The sequence below is a fragment of the Mus musculus genome, chromosome 8 (genome assembly GCF_000001635.26).
Source record: "Mus musculus strain C57BL/6J chromosome 8, GRCm38.p6 C57BL/6J".
NCBI lineage: Eukaryota > Metazoa > Chordata > Mammalia > Rodentia > Muridae > Mus > Mus musculus.
The window spans coordinates 25,698,053-25,713,722 of NC_000074.6; the positions used below are offsets into that span (position 1 = coordinate 25,698,053).

Below are 15,670 nucleotides of genomic sequence, written 5' to 3' on the forward strand. Positions count from 1 at the left end.
GATGAGTCGAGAAGTGCTGACTCGCATGTAGTACTGACACTTTGCTACGGCAGTGGCTCATTCTCAAAAGAATCCCTCTGACCGCTAGAAACAATCCTTCATTCTCAAAAGTTAGTCTCCTCCCCCTGGGAAGAGAGGAAGTTCATCAGTTGTGGGAAAGTGTGAATTTCCTACAGTGAAAATGGGCTGGGATCATACTAGTTAACATCCCAATTCCAGAGCTGGGAAGTGGTCGCATTGTCCTTCTCACAGTAGATGTTATAACTGATATGTTCGTGATATATATTTTATAAATTTTAAATGCTAGTCTTTTAAGGAAAGAAACCACATGGAGTTGTTAGGGCCTACTTTGTTCGGCCTATGTTCTCTGTTATGTTAATTCAGCAATAGTGATTGGTTGTGGTCATGGTGTTTTGGTGGTTGGTGGGGCGGGGCGTTGGGGTTGGGGGAAGTGAGGGTGAGGCAGGGTCTCACTGAGTAGCTCTTGCTGTCCTAGAAACTCACTATGGCGACCTGGCTGACCTCGAATCCACAGAGATTTGCCTGCCTCTCCCTGGGATTAAAGGCATGTAGCACCATGCTAAGTGAGCAGATCACTACTGTGTATTCTAGAATGTGAACCCTTCTCCCGGCCTGTAAGGAAGAGTGTGAGGTTTTCACCTTCTCCATTTTGTCCTCAGATGGTGGCCTGCAGAGATTTGCAGTCCCAGGTCTGTGCCGCTGAACATCCAGGGCCTTAAGCATGACTTGGGGGACTTCCCCGTGTTCTTCTTTGGTTCTCACGACTACTACTGGGTTCACCAAGGCAGAGTGTTCCCTTACGTTGAAGGAGACAAACACTTTGCAGAGGGACAGACTAGCATTAACAAGACCTTCAAAAAAGGTAAGTTGGGCCATGCTCACAGAGACCCAGTGCTCACACTCAGGGCTGTGTTTTGTATTTGCACACGAATCTTCTGCCACTCAAGAATGTTCACCAGGGCCGAGCGTGGCGGTGCACGCCTTTAATCCCAGCACTCGGGAGGCAGAGGCAGGCGGATTTCTGAGTTCGAGGCCAGCCTGGTCTACAGAGTGAGTTCCAAGACCGCCAGGGCTACATAGAGAAACCCTGTCTTGAAAAACCAACCAAACAAACAAACAAAAAGTGTTCACCAGGCACTGGGATTCTACATCCATAAACCTCCTATGACATCAGGACCAGGTTTGAGATGCATAAAGCCTAGAGCACTAGGCTATGTTTGAAGTGTCTTTTAATCAAGTGAAACTCCTTTACCACAGACAAGTAGGAAAGGCTTCCCAGGAAGACCTTGGACATTTGCAACATGACAGAGTCTACCTTTCTTTTTCTTTTTAATTTTTATTTATTTATTAAGATTTATTTATTTATTGCAAGTGAGTACACTGTAGCTGTCTTCAGACACTCCAGAAGAGGGCGTCAGATTCTCATTACAGATGGTTGTGAGCCACCATGTGGTTGCTGGGATTTGAACTCTGGACCTTCAGAAGAGCAGTCAGTACTCTTAACCGCTGAGCTGTCTCTCCAGCACCCCAGAAGTCTACCTTTCTCAGTAAGGATAAAATCAGTTTAAATCTAGGACAGACAGGGTACACAGGCGCTCTTCACAGGGTCACCTAGAGGTCTGAGTCAGTGACGTCAGCCCTGTGCTCTGATGCATAGTGGTTGATGCTAATTTATTATTTCCTCTACAGTGGTGGTGACTGGTGATTTCCAAAACATAATTTTAGAAAGTCAGCCTCAGGCCAGAGGCAGAGCGTGTCTAGGATGGTAGAATGTAACTTCCCACGCTAATGGGGTGTGCTCTTCTTTTGACAATGGCTTGCCTGCTCTTCTTGTCAGCACTGGAAGAAGCTGCAAAACGTTTCCAGGAGCTGAAAGCCCAGCGTGAAAGCAAGGAGGCTTTGGAGATGGAGAGGACCTCCAGGAAACCCCCTCCCTACAAGCACATCAAGGTGAGTGCGTCTCCCCGCTGCTTAAAGCCCCTTGACTTACAGGGATGCTCCGATGGTCACCCTCTCCTTGTTAAGCCACCACCTGGGAACCGTGGCTTACATGGAATTCTGTTGTTTCTGCCAGAGTATCCTGCAATTAGACAAGGATATAGACCTTTAGCCTTCCTTTTCCAGACATTGTCCCTTGATTTCAGGTATTAAATTTCATCAGCCTGTGGCAAGCGGGGGTGGGGTGGGGTGGATGAGACTTGACATCAAGCTTCAGCCTTTTTGTGTAGCAAATAGACATAGTTATTGTTCCTCGTCTATTCTGGAGAAATCACGATAAAGAGCTTTCCGTATTGTGTCTCAGTGCTTTGATGTTCAGTTCATGTTGCTCACAGATCCTCATCTTCTCCCGCCCCTCTCTTGCTCTGTCGTCTCCCAGGCCAACAAAGTCATAGGGAAGGTGCAGGTCCAGGTGGCTGACCTGTCGGAGATCCCCCGCTGTAACTGCAAGCCTGGTGATGAGAACCCGTGTGGCCTGGAGTCGCAGTGTCTGAACAGGATGTCACAGTATGAGTGTCACCCGCAGGTGTGTCCTGCTGGGGACCGCTGTCAGAACCAGTGCTTTACAAAGAGGCTGTACCCCGATGCAGAGGTCATCAAGACCGAGCGGCGAGGATGGGGCCTCAGAACCAAAAGAAGCATCAAAAAGGTAATGTGGTGGCCACATGGCTGCCCTCGTCAGTCGTGGCAGGACTGTAAGAAGCATAGCTACTTAAAGTTGGACTTCTCACTTCTCACAGGGTTTGCACTTGCTGAGCGAGAAGAAAGTGGGAAAGGATAACAGAACAGCCTGGCACTGTCATTGATGAGCCTTGCTCAGAAGGGGCATTGTGCTTTTTGATTTCTTTCTTTTTTTAAAAATTATTAAGTGGAATGATTCAAACATATTTTCTTGTTGTTGCTTTTCATGGTGGATAAACATGTCAGAGAAGCAACATAATAAAGTTGATTACTCACCAGGGCAGAAACTAGCAAACCCAGAACTTTGCTGCAACATCAAGTCATAGCCATAAGTGTGACCGAATCACCAAATCACTAAGGTGGGCTGTAACAGTCGTCCATTGTGTGGAGTCGCAGCTCGTTAGAGGCCTCGGATTATATGTGCAGGGGTGGTAGAAACAGTTGAAATAATATAACTCTATAACTTATTTTTATTTTCACACCTTGAGACAGGTTTTTTTCCCCCACAAGACCCTCCTAGCACAAGAAATATATACCAGTTGGAGAAGTATTTTAAAGCCAAAGAGCTTAAAGAAAAATTAAAATTTCTAGTAAACCTACTATTCAAATAGTGGGTCTCAGCTTTTAGAGTACCTGAGAATCTCCTGTGGCTCTTGTCAAGAAACTAACTGTGGCCGGGTGTAGTGGCCGCACACCTTTAATCCCAGCACTCGGGAGGCAGAGGCAGGCGGATTTCTGAGTTTGAGGCCAGCCTGGTCTACAAAGTGAGTTCCAGGACAGCCAGGGCTACACAGAGAAACCCTGTCTCGAAAAGAAAGAAACCAACTGTGGGGAGGGTGATGTGTGTGTTTCATCCTAGTACTCAGGAGGCAGAGGCAGAGGCAGGCAGATATCTGTTAGTTCAAGGCCAGCCTGAGTGAATTCTAGGTCAACCAAGGCTAGATAGTGCGACCCTGTCTCAAGGAAAGAGAGAGAGAGATGGGGTGGGGTGGGGTGGGGGGAGACAGACAGAGACAGAAAGAGAGAGAAACCAGGGACTGGAGACATCAATAGTTAAAAGCACTGGCTGCACCTGAATTTGTCTCCCAAGCTTCCATAACCCCAGTCCTAGGGCATCTGATGCCCTCTTCTGACCCAGGCACCACCAGGTACAAGTAGTGCACATGTATACACATGCAGGCAAAAGCACTCCTACAGAAACGAGAATACACCTAAGCCGAGGGGAGGCCGGGGAGGACCCAAGAGACGGAAGCAAACAGCCTGCACACTAGTGCTGAAGACTGAGTGGTAACAGGACATGAGCTGAGGTAGGTAGCCAAGAGCCAGGCCTAAAGCCGTCCTTCAGGCAAGAACTACTAGATGGCTTCAGTAGGGTGGCTCACTGACCTGACAACGCTGGTTCTCTATTACTGTATAGAAGTATTACCACAAAGCCAGGACCCTCAAACTGGCTGTGCTGCTCACACCTGTTTCTGTCACTTGAGAGGCTGAAGCAGGAGGATCACCAAGAACTTGAAGCTGGTCCGGTCTATATAAACTTGGGAATTATGGCCTGGCCTTAAAAGTAAGACCCTATCTCAAAAACAGAACAAGTGACCAACTCAAGGAGCTGGAGAGCACTGGCTGCTTTTACACATACAGGACCCAGGTTCAATTTGCACCACCCAGCATCACGTGGCCTCCATGGGCACTAGACATGCACATGGGACAGGGACAGCAAGCACACACAGGAGTTAACAGTTTCATTGTCACAGCTGACGGGTCCTGGATCGGCTGTGCTCAGCTGGACCGTCATTTACGATTGCAGGGAGTGAACCAGACTTCATCCTTAGCTCATGCAGGGAAGGGCCCACTTTCTGGCTTACCTGCTATAGAGTTCCATTCTTTGTTGCTATGGTCTGAGGGCTTGTGTTTTGAGATTTTTTTCCTCTCTGCTCTTGGCCAGTAATAACTCTTAACTTTGAGTGGCTTCCCCAGTTCCTTGCTACCTGAGGTTCCAGACGTAGGCATTAGAGACTCCACTTAGCATGCCGGACATTGAGATCTTAGACAACAAGTTCTTGTTAGCCTATGCATGCCATCACCGTTGTCACGTCCTCACAGGAGGGGATCACAGGATGAATGGTATGAATCAGAAACAGGATCTGGGGCAACCTTGAGGACCTGACACATTTAGAGTTTTAGAGAACAAGTTTGCCTGGAGAATGAAGGGATTATGAGAAAGGAAAAAAATGCTAGGATGGAGCCTGTTCCAGCAGGCCAGGAAAGTGACATGCACAAGGCCAGTAGGTCGGCAGGCTAAGAGAGTGACAGAGACATTACTGATATATACTCGCAGCCATCCTGTAATGAGAAGTGAGGAGAATTTGTGGAGTGAAAGTCTGTTAAAATAGTAAGCACACACATATTTGTTTCTCAAGGTATTTATTTCCTCTGATGAGTTTGAAACGCTGGTGAGTCTTGCAGCTAACACAGCTGCCCTAGACTGAGCGAGTGTGGCTTTCGAGATGATGAGGTCAGTGATAATAGAAGCCCACGCAGCTGACTGACTGCCTGGTCCCACTCATGTGGTCCTCACTTGAAACAATGGCATTTCCCAATTCTTTCCAGGATCCAGAAGTCCTGGGCCTCTTCTGTGTTGGTGGTGGGAGTGTAAATGGTGCAGCCATTGTCAGCAGTAGTGTGCCAGACTGTATAAATACACACACTTACTGTACTACACAACAAATCTTAACTACTGGCTATTTAAACCAGGAAAATGAAAAACTGTAATCGCATGAAAACTCTTCCCAAATGTGTACAGCAACTGTATTTATAATAGCAAAAGTCTAGAAAGACTGGCCAGTCTTCTTGAGTGGGTAAATAAACAAATGGTGGCACATCCACACTGAGGAGTCCTACTGAGCCATTGAAACAAACAACTGAAATGGGTCATCTGACAAGTAGCTTATTTTATTTTATTTTATTTTATTTTATTTTTTAAGCTCGCTCCATAGCTATAGATGTGGTTTAGTCATTAGGCAACTCATATAGAGGACCCAGATTTGAGTCTCAGCACCCACACAGAACTATCTAAACTCCAGTTCCTGGGCATCTGATAACCTCTTTCAGCCTCACTGGGCACTGCATGTGTGTGCGTGTCCACACACACACACGCGCGCGCGCATGCATGCAGGCAAAACACTCATATGCATAAAATAAAAACAAATCCTTAACTATTTTATGTGTGAGTGTTTTCTCTATGTTATGTGTTTGGGTTATGTTCCTGTTTGGTACCTGCAGAGGTCAAAAGAGATCATCAGATTTCCTGAAATAAAAACACATCTTTAGGAGCTAAAGAGATGGTTTAGCAGTTAGGTCACTGACTGATCGTTTAGGGAGCTATGTTCAATGCCCAGAGGTCACATGGCAGCTCACAGCCATTGATAACTCTAGTTCCAAGGGACCCAGTGCCCTCTTCTGGCCTCAGAAGGCACCAGGCGTGTAAGTGGTACACAGATATACATGCAGGCAAGATACCCATTTAATTTTTTTAAATGATTAAAAAATCCAAATCTAAAAATACCAGTCTCAAAAGATTACATATTATATAAATCTGTTTCTAGAACATTTGTGAATGGCAAAATTATACTGATGGATTAGTTCGGCAAGGGTTAGGTGCTGAAGTGATGGAGAGAGGGTGTCCTGTCCATACAGTCTTGAACATGGCTTGTGGTAACAGGACTTGGTGTCTGAGTGAATGAGTGCCAACACCAGCTTCCTAGTATTAGTACTGTTAGTGTTCTGTGAGACGTTACCATTGGAGAACTCAGAGAAAACAGAAAAAAACACTGCTTATTTTTTTAAGCTTGCTGTAAATATAATTACTTCAAAATAACAGGTTTAGAGAGCAGAAGCAAACCCTATGTGTTTCAAACCCAGAGCTTTTCCATTTCTTATCCCTAGATGCCACCACTCCCTCAGCTACAAACTCATATAAGTTTGTGAGTGTAGTGATGATAATGGCTTCAAAAGTCAGGGTTCGCTTTATTCCAAGACCTAGTGACATGCCACAGATGCCACTTGGGAATATAGCAATAATGTCAGCAAGAAAAAGCAAGCACATTGCTGCCTTTGGAAATACTTGCACAGGGATATTCCTGCCACCCAAATACCTGTGAATAAATAATAACTATTTACTTCTAGGGTTGAAGGGGGATTTTCCGGTTCTCTTTTCTTTTTGTAGATGTGTGCTCATGCCTGTTAAAGTCAGGTAACAATCAGGATGTTGTTTCTAAGGTGTTTTCATGACTTTAATGCATCTTAGTTAGCAAACTGGGGAGGAAAAGATTTATTTTAGCTTACAGTTGTAGTCCACTATGAAAGGAGTTCAGGGCAAGAACTCAAGGCCTGAACTGAAGCAGAAACCAAGGCTCAGTCAGCTTGCTTTGTTTTAAAGTTCTGGCTGTCTTGAAACTCCCATGTGAGTGCTGGAATTAAAGGTGTTGTCTTAGACAGGGTTTCTATTCCTGCACAAACATCATGACCAAGAAGCAAGTTGGGGAGGAAAGGGTTTATTCAGCTTACATTTCCACATTGCTGTTCATCACCAAAGGAAGTCAGGACTGGAACTCAAGCAGGTCAGGAAGCAGGAGCTGATGCAGAGGCCATGGAGGGATGTTCCTTACTGGCTTGCTTCCCCTGTCTTGCTCAGCCTGCTCTCTTATAGAACCCAAGACTACCCGCCAGGGATGGTCCCACCCACAAGGGGCCTTTCCCCCTTGATCACTAATTGAGAAAATGCCTTACAGTTGGATCTCATGGAGGCATTTCCTCAACTGAAGCTCCTTTCTCTGTAATAACTCCAGCCTGTGTCAAGTTGACACCCAGAAGCAGCCAGTACAGGTGTATGCCACCATGCCTGGCCAGCCTGCTTCCTTAGACCATCCAGGACCACCTGTGAGCTGGTGCTCCCCCATCAGTCACTAACAAGAGAATAATACCTCTGGACTCACCAGGCAATCTGACAGAGGCATTTTCTCATTCAAGGCTCCTCTTCCCAGATAACTCAAGCTCCTGTTGAGTAGACAACAGGCCAACTAGAACAGACCTGCTGTTTGACAGGGTTTCTCACCACCTGAACCTTCTCCAAGCTGGACAGTGAGTGTCACTGTCTCTAGGATTTCACAAAAATATGGTGTGTGCCACCATGCTCAGCCTCTTAGTTTCTATGGATCTGAGCTCAGATCATAACATTGTTAGGCAAATATTCCACTGCACAGCTCTGTGGTGTTTATCTTGTTTTTCATTAAAAAGGATTGTCTGAGAAACTAGGCCTAGGCAGATCCACATGTACACACCGTGTGGCCAGTAAAGTGAGGACATTGCTCATCCCCTTACATGGTTCTTAGCATCACACTCAGGTTACGCACTGAGCCATCCCTTTCCCCCAGTCCTGGGCTTTTGTTGTTGTTAAGGTAAGATCTCATGGGTCCAAGCGAGCCTCGAACTCCACACAAGACGAGACAAGATGAGGGGGACCTGAACTGCTGCTGTCTACACCTCCCCGTGCTGGGGCTATAGACATGTGCCACCACATGCCGTTTGTGTGCTGTTGGGGACTGAGCCCATGGCCTTCCCATGGCCTTACACAAGCCAGGCAAGGATTCTGCTATTGTATTACATTCCTGGCCCTCACAAACACTTTTAGTTAGTTTTCTTGGTTCATACATGTGGTGTTAGGATGTGCATTACAGTGCAGCTGATGTTCCCTGTTACATCCTTCTTTGCAGGGGGAATTTGTAAACGAGTATGTCGGTGAATTAATTGATGAAGAAGAGTGCAGACTCCGAATCAAGCGAGCCCACGAGAACAGTGTAACTAATTTTTATATGTTAACTGTTACCAAGGTAAAATTGCTTTTATTTTTTGGTAAGAAAAAGGGACGTTTTGTGTTCTGTTTGTGATTTTATGTTGACCTCGGTTTCTGTTCCTTTCATTTTTTTTCTAAGTAAACTATGAGGATTTTCAGTAGTTGGTGCTGTTATTATCTCAGGATTACAGAAGGAACCGTCCATAGTCAGGAGACTATGGAGCAAGAGGGAAATGCTAAGAAACAAAGCGACCATGTCTGAGGCAGCTAGAGATCTGGGTTCTTTATTACTGCTGGAGAAATCAACTATAACTGAGTTATTAAATACCTTGAAATTTTTCATTAGCCTAAAGCTCAAAAGTTTTCTCTGTATTTATTAAGCTTAAAAAAAATGACAGGCTGGAGAGATGGCTCAGTAGTTAAGAGCACTGACTGCTCTTCCATAGGTCCTGAGTTCAAGTCCCAGCAACCACTTGGTAGCTCACAGCCACAGCAGTGGGATCTGATGCCCTCTTCTGGTGTGTCTGAGTAGAGTGATGGTGTAATCACATACATAAAATAGATAAAGTCTAAAAAAACAAAAAACCAATGACAAGAGGGTTGGAGAAATGTCTCCATGGCTGGGAGCGTTTGTTGCTTTTACAGAAAACCAGGGTCCGGTTCCGAGCTCCCGAGTACTGGCACACAACAATTTGGAACTTCATTCCCAGAGAACATGACATCTTATTTCTAAAGGCACCAGGGGCGCCCCGTGAGTCACATACATATATGCAGGCAACATACTCATACGTGTAAGACAAGTGACAGGAAAATAATGAATGTTGGCATAAGAACAATGGAAGTAAACTAGTTTAAATAAAACTTTAGCCAGGCACTGTGGCACGCACCTGTACTCTCAGCGTTTGGGAGGTTAAAGCAGGAGGATCATAAGTTTAAGTTAGAGCCAGCCTGGGCTACATAGTTATGATCCTGTCTAAATAAAAGAGAAACAAACACAGAAAAGAAAACAGAGCATCGAAGACCGGTAACTGGTAAATTGATTTGTATTTGCGTGTCTCATGGCAGCCATGATGTCATTTCTTATCATCATCCTTACAGAGGACAGGAAGCCCAGGCCTAGGTGTAGTTCAGTCTTTGTTTAGTACACTACTACACACCAAGGACCAAGACTAGTCCTCCTGTTCCACGTGTTCTGTGATGGTTCTAAAAGAATCAGAATGTCATCTAAGCTGAGGCCATGGCTCCGTGCTGAAGCATGTACTGAAGGCATGTGAGGCTGTGGGTTTGAGCCTCATCTCAAGCAAAAACTTGACAGAAAACCAACAAAAAACAGTAAAAGAGGTTGTGGGCATGGTGGCACACACCTTTAATCCTAGCACTTTTGAGACTGAGGCAGGCAGATCTCTCAGTTCAAGGACAGCCTGGTCTACATAGCATGTTCCACACCAACCAGAGCCACATTGTCAGACACTATCTCAAAAAAGAAAAAAGGAAGATAAACTATATGTAGTTATGTCTTATGTGAAAAGTGTAGCCGGGCATGGTGGCTCACACATTTAATCCCAGCACTTGGGAGGCAGAGGCAGGCGAATTTCTGAGTTCGAGGACAGCCTGCTCTACAGAGTGAGTTCCAGGACAGCCAGGGCTACACAGAGAAACCCTGTCTCGAAAAACCAAAAAAAAAAAAAAAATTAAAAAATAGAAAAGTGTACAGCTTGCACGTGCTACAGGGTAACCTCGACTGCCGGTGTTAGGCTGGAGTCTGCGTCTCGAATCCTCTTACTGAGTTCAGTTCAGTGACAGCGTCCTGTGTGTTCAGGCCTTGGCACGACCTCACTGTTAGAGTCCACACTGACAGACCTAACTGTCTAGTGTTTCCTGCGTAGGTAACCCCTGTGAGAGGACAGACATGAAGGACTGTCACCTCCCGCTCAGAGAGAGTCTCATTGCCCTTCTCTGTCCTCGTGGGTAAACTCGTCCATCCCATAGCAGTTTATCTTCTAGCATAGAGTTCAAGAGAGAAGCTGAGAAGGAACTGCCTGAGCAGTTGGTTACCTGAACCATATAGCTCCGTGCACGATCAAGAATGCCTAAACATGTGACCTGCTGCTGATCCTTATTTATTAGACTACCATCAGCAGTTTCTATGCAGTTTCTAGAAAGAAAGAAAGAAAGAAAGAAAGAAAGAAAGAAAGAAAGAAAGAAAGAAAGAAAGAAAGAAAGAAAGAAAGAAAAGAAAGAAAGAAAAATTTAAAAAACAAAACCCTAAGGTCCTCAAATAGAGAACGTGTTAACTCCACAGAGGAGTGTCTGCAATGTTTTTAGAGCTGACAGTTGGCACACCAGCTGATGATAAATGATCCTGTCTTGGAGTTCCCTAACTGGATGTTTCTAAATGGGCTTGTATCCAGTTTATGTTGAAGCACCCCCCACACACAGACTTTTTTTTCTTTCTGAAGGACCGTATAATTGATGCTGGACCAAAGGGAAATTATTCTCGTTTCATGAACCACAGTTGTAATCCAAACTGTGAGACACAGAAGTGGACTGTAAATGGAGACGTTCGAGTTGGACTATTTGCTCTTTGTGACATTCCTGCAGGTAAAGCGTGACTTGCTGCCGGGGCCCCTCCACGGGGGAAGCCTGTCTTAAAGGCCCAGCCCCTGAGAGTCTATTCAGATCAGACAACTGGGCGTTACTTGCCAATGTGGTAAAACTACATCTAAAGAGAAAACCTGTCCAGCCTTTCTGCAGAAGAGGATGTGGGAGGGTCTGCCACAGTGCAGACACGTCACTTCCCAAAATAGTGCTGTCTGCAGAATAGAACTAGATGGCCTAGCTCTTCTGTGCGTTTAAAGCATACTAGAGGTAATTAACTCATGGAGGCTGGAGAGATGGCTCAGCAGTGGAGAGTCTATACTTGTTTTGCAGAGGGCCGGAGATCAATGCCCAGCGTGCATGTGGAGTGGCTCACGACCATACTGCAGCTGCAAGGGTCAGAGCCCTCCAGCTCCCACGGGCACCCACACACATACACACATACACACATACACACATTCACGTAATTACAAACAGTCCAAGTAAATCCTTTTTTAAGAAAGCAATTTGCTGTCCCCACACCAGCTGGCTTCTTTTTCTTTTCCTCTTCAACTCTGAAGATCATTCTGTTTCAGGTTAGACTTGAGGAGCCTCGGAGCCATGGTTACTGCTCTCCTTTCCTTCCCTCCGAGCTTGTCAACAGAACCAGCTAGTTTTCCAAGTTTAGGGGCTTGGTAAGGGCGGCTCAGTAGCTAGGGCACCTGGTGAAAGGCTGCTCAGCATGGGTGTGTGTGGTGAGCTACAGTTGTAAATGTGTATTGGTTCACAGTGGAAGGCGTTCCTAACACTGTCATGACACCACAGTAGTGTCACTTAGAAACTAGAGCTTAGCTGTAGAAAGAGGGCAAGGCTGGAAGCCCTTATTTTTAAAAAAAATTATTTATTTTCTGTATGTGAGTACACTGTCACTGTTTTCAGACACACCAGAGGAGGGCATCAGATCTCATTACAGATGGTTGTGAGCCACCATGTGGTTGATGGGTATTGAACTCAGGTCCTCTGGAAGAGCAGTCAGTGCTCTTAACAGCTGAGCCACCTCTCCAGCCCTAGAAGCCCTACCTGACCACAGGTCCCATGCCCAGAGCTCTTATTTCATTGTTTTCACCACTTTTTGCTGAAGGGTTTTCTCTTTTTAGAACATCTTAGGTGGGCAGGGATTGTTGACCACAAGGCCTCTCTCTATCATTGTTTTTAGTGAGATGGGGTATGGAAGGAAGAGTCTGTAGTTATGTGATGCGTGCATTTATATGCGCTTGTGAGGACAAGGCAGGAACTCCTAGGACTCTGCTTCACCATGGAATCTGAATCCAGGTCCCATTGTCAGGCTTTCATGGCAAGCGCTTTCACCCCGAGCCACCTTGCCAGCCTGGGACAAGCCTTTGTCTCAGAACCGTGTGTCTACATGAAAGTGTCAGGCAGTGTTTCTCCCTCCTAACATCACTGTGAATAATTTGTTTCTCCTGTATTTCAGGGATGGAGTTAACGTTTAACTATAACTTGGACTGTCTGGGCAACGGCAGGACAGTGTGCCACTGCGGAGCAGACAACTGTAGTGGATTTCTAGGAGTGCGGCCAAAGGTCAGTTGTACAGGGCACTCCACCCAGGGCAGGAAAGGGCTGTGCTACAGACATTAGCTTATGACCTGCTTGGCTTTGTTACAGAATTCCCGCTGCTCCCTCAGGTCTGTGGTGACGTGGGGGTGGTTTTGAGATCTCTTGGAGCACAGGCTGGCCTTGAACTCTCTCGTTCTTGAGGATGACTTTGTTTTTTTGGTTTTTTTTTTTAATATTTTTTATTACATATTTTCCTCAATTACATTTCCAATGCTATCCCAAAAGTCCCCCATACCCTCCCCCCCACTTCCCTACCCACCCATTCCCATTTTTTTGGCCCTGGCGTTCTCCTGTACTGGGGCATATACAGTTTGCGTGTCCAATGGGCCTCTCTTTCCAGTGATGGCCAACTAGGCCATCTTTTGATACATATGCAGCTAGAATCAAGAGCTCCGGGGTACTGGTTAGTTCATAATGTTGTTCCACCTATAGGGTTGCAGATCCCTTTAGCTCCTTGGGTACTTTCTCTAGCTCCTCCATTGGGAGCCCTGTGATCCATCCAATAGCTGACTGTGAGCATCCACTTCTGTGTTTGCCAGGCACTAGCATAGCCTCACAAGAGACAGCTACATCTGGGTCCTTTCGATAAAATCTTGCTAGTGTATGCAATGGTGTCAGCGTTTGGATGCTGATTATGGGGTGGATCCCTGGATATGGCAGTCTCTAGATGGTCCATCCTTTCGTCTCAGCTCCAAACTTTGTCTCTGTAACTCCTTCCATGGGTGTTTTGTTCCCAATTCTAAGGAGGGGCATAGTGTCCACACTTCAGTCTTCATTCTTCTTGAGTTTCATGTGTTTAGCAAATTGTATCTTATATCTTGGGTATCCTAGGTTTGGGGCTAATATCCACTTATCAGTGAGTACATATTGTGTGAGTTCCTTTGTGAATGTGTTACCTCACTCAGGATGATGCCCTCCAGGTCCATCCATTTGGCTAAGGAGGATGACTTTGGATTCCTGACTCTTCTGCCCTCACTCCCCAAACACTGGAGTCCAGGCGGAGGCTACCACACCCAACGTGCTATTCTTACTTTATAATGAAGCTTGTTTTAGTAAGGTCTGATAGGTTCTGAAATGTATAAAATCCACTGAATTATATACTTTTAAAATGGTGAATGTTACCTGGGTGTGGTGACTCAAATCCTAGAACTTGGGAGAAAAAAGATTAATTCCAGGATAGTTAAAAACAAACAAACAAACAAACAAACAGAAAATCCTGCAGAAATACAAAAGTATATGTTGTCATATGTGAATTTCGGGGAAACCTCAGGCTTTCTGAAGTCTGAACACTGATGAGTAAAAGAGCTTGCAGTGAAATCTACGTTCCAAACAAACAAACGAAATAGCTCAGCAGTCAGGACTCTTCATTAAAGTGAACTTGTCTTTAAAAACTCCATAGTAGCCAATGATAGTCACTGTGCTGCCACCGTGCCCTAGAACAGAGGGCAGCCTGGAAGTCCAGGTGCTCGGCTGGAGTGGCTCCTGAAGAGCACGCACCCCTCTAGAGGACCCCAGCTCAGTTCCCCGCATCTAAGTCAGACAGCTTACAGCATTCTGTGACTGCAGCCCAGGGGATTTGGTTCTTCCTGCCTCTGCGAGCAGCCGCATGTACCCACACAGACATGTAATACAGAGCAAGTCATTAAAGATCATTGAACCTCTAGATGCTTATCCAAAATGCTTCACTGTGGGAGCAGACAACGTGGGCCCCAGGCACATCTGTCTGTCCCTCTGAGGGACAGCTGTGGTGCTGGTGGGCAAGACCACCAAGGTGTGCAAAGCCCCTGGGGTATCTGGAAAACAACCCAGCTCTGGAGAAATGGTTGCCTCGCACCTGGGGCTGGGGCTGAGGGGTGTTTATGCTCACCAAGGAGGGTCTCATTCCACAGTCTATGATCTGTGGCTACTTACCGCTCCTGACTTGTCCTGAGTTCACCTTCCCACTTGCTGAAAACACCAGGGCCGCCTGCTGCTGCTCTTGCTGTGGCCCCAGCCAGGGCCAGAGTCAGAGGAGGCTAAGGGGACTAGTTTTTCTGACTAATTCCTCAAGCACCCACCAACTCAGCCAGCTTAATTTGAGAAACATGTAAATGAAGGCCTACACCCCTCTCTTTAAAAAAAAAAAAAAAATTCAAGGAAGGGGCTGGGGAGCATGTTCAGTTGTTAGAAAGCACTGGCTGCTCTTTCAGAGGACCAGAGTTCAAATCCCAGTGCCCACGTGGCCGCTCACAGCTGTCTGTAATTCCAGTTCCAGGGGATCCAACTCCCTCATACAGACTTAATGCCAGTAACATCAAATAAAAATAGATTTACAAATGAAGGCAAAGATAAGAGAGTACTGTAGTTCTTATCCACAGCTGCCTGGTAGAGTCCCAGCTGAGCGTTGACAGGCTGCTGTACTCACTGTAGTGTCCTCTGGGGTCAGCCCCCTGCTGTCTTTAGGACACATGCAGAGATGCACAGGTGGTGCGCTGTGTGTGTCTTCCTGTGTAAAGCACCATTGTTAGCCGATGTTAAAACCCTGGTCTGTCTTTCTTGCCAGTCTGCATGCACATCAGCAGTTGACGAGAAGACAAAAAATGCCAAGTTGAAGAAGAGGCGGAAAGTCAAAGCGGAGGCAAAGCCAATCCATGAGGATTATTGTTTTCAGTGTGGGGATGGTGGAGAACTGGTCATGTGTGACAAGAAAGACTGTCCCAAAGCTTACCACCTCCTATGCCTTAACCTGACTCAGCCACCCCACGGTAAGCCAGGCCTGCAAGCTTCTCTGTTTCCATTTCACCACTGATTTGGGATACATTGCTGTCTTTAATGCAACTGTGAAATCAGAAACATTTAACGTTACAAACAGAACTACTCGTCAGAAATCTGTTTCTATGCAAATGACGTGTACCTCATGTGGTATTG

At 45.9% G+C, this 15,670-nt stretch overlaps 1 protein-coding gene across 1 annotated transcript in view; it reads left to right on the forward strand.

Moving 5' to 3' along the window:
• Nsd3 (nuclear receptor binding SET domain protein 3) overlaps positions 1-15,670 on the forward strand; it is a 118,067-nt gene that overhangs the window by 96,452 nt on the left and 5,945 nt on the right. The window contains exons 16-22 of the mRNA NM_001081269.2: positions 681-883; positions 1,859-1,971; positions 2,399-2,668; positions 8,472-8,588; positions 11,011-11,152; positions 12,621-12,727; positions 15,306-15,507. Of these exons, the coding sequence (NP_001074738.1) occupies positions 681-883; positions 1,859-1,971; positions 2,399-2,668; positions 8,472-8,588; positions 11,011-11,152; positions 12,621-12,727; positions 15,306-15,507 (1,154 nt within the window). The remainder of the gene's footprint in view (positions 1-680; positions 884-1,858; positions 1,972-2,398; positions 2,669-8,471; positions 8,589-11,010; positions 11,153-12,620; positions 12,728-15,305; positions 15,508-15,670) is intronic.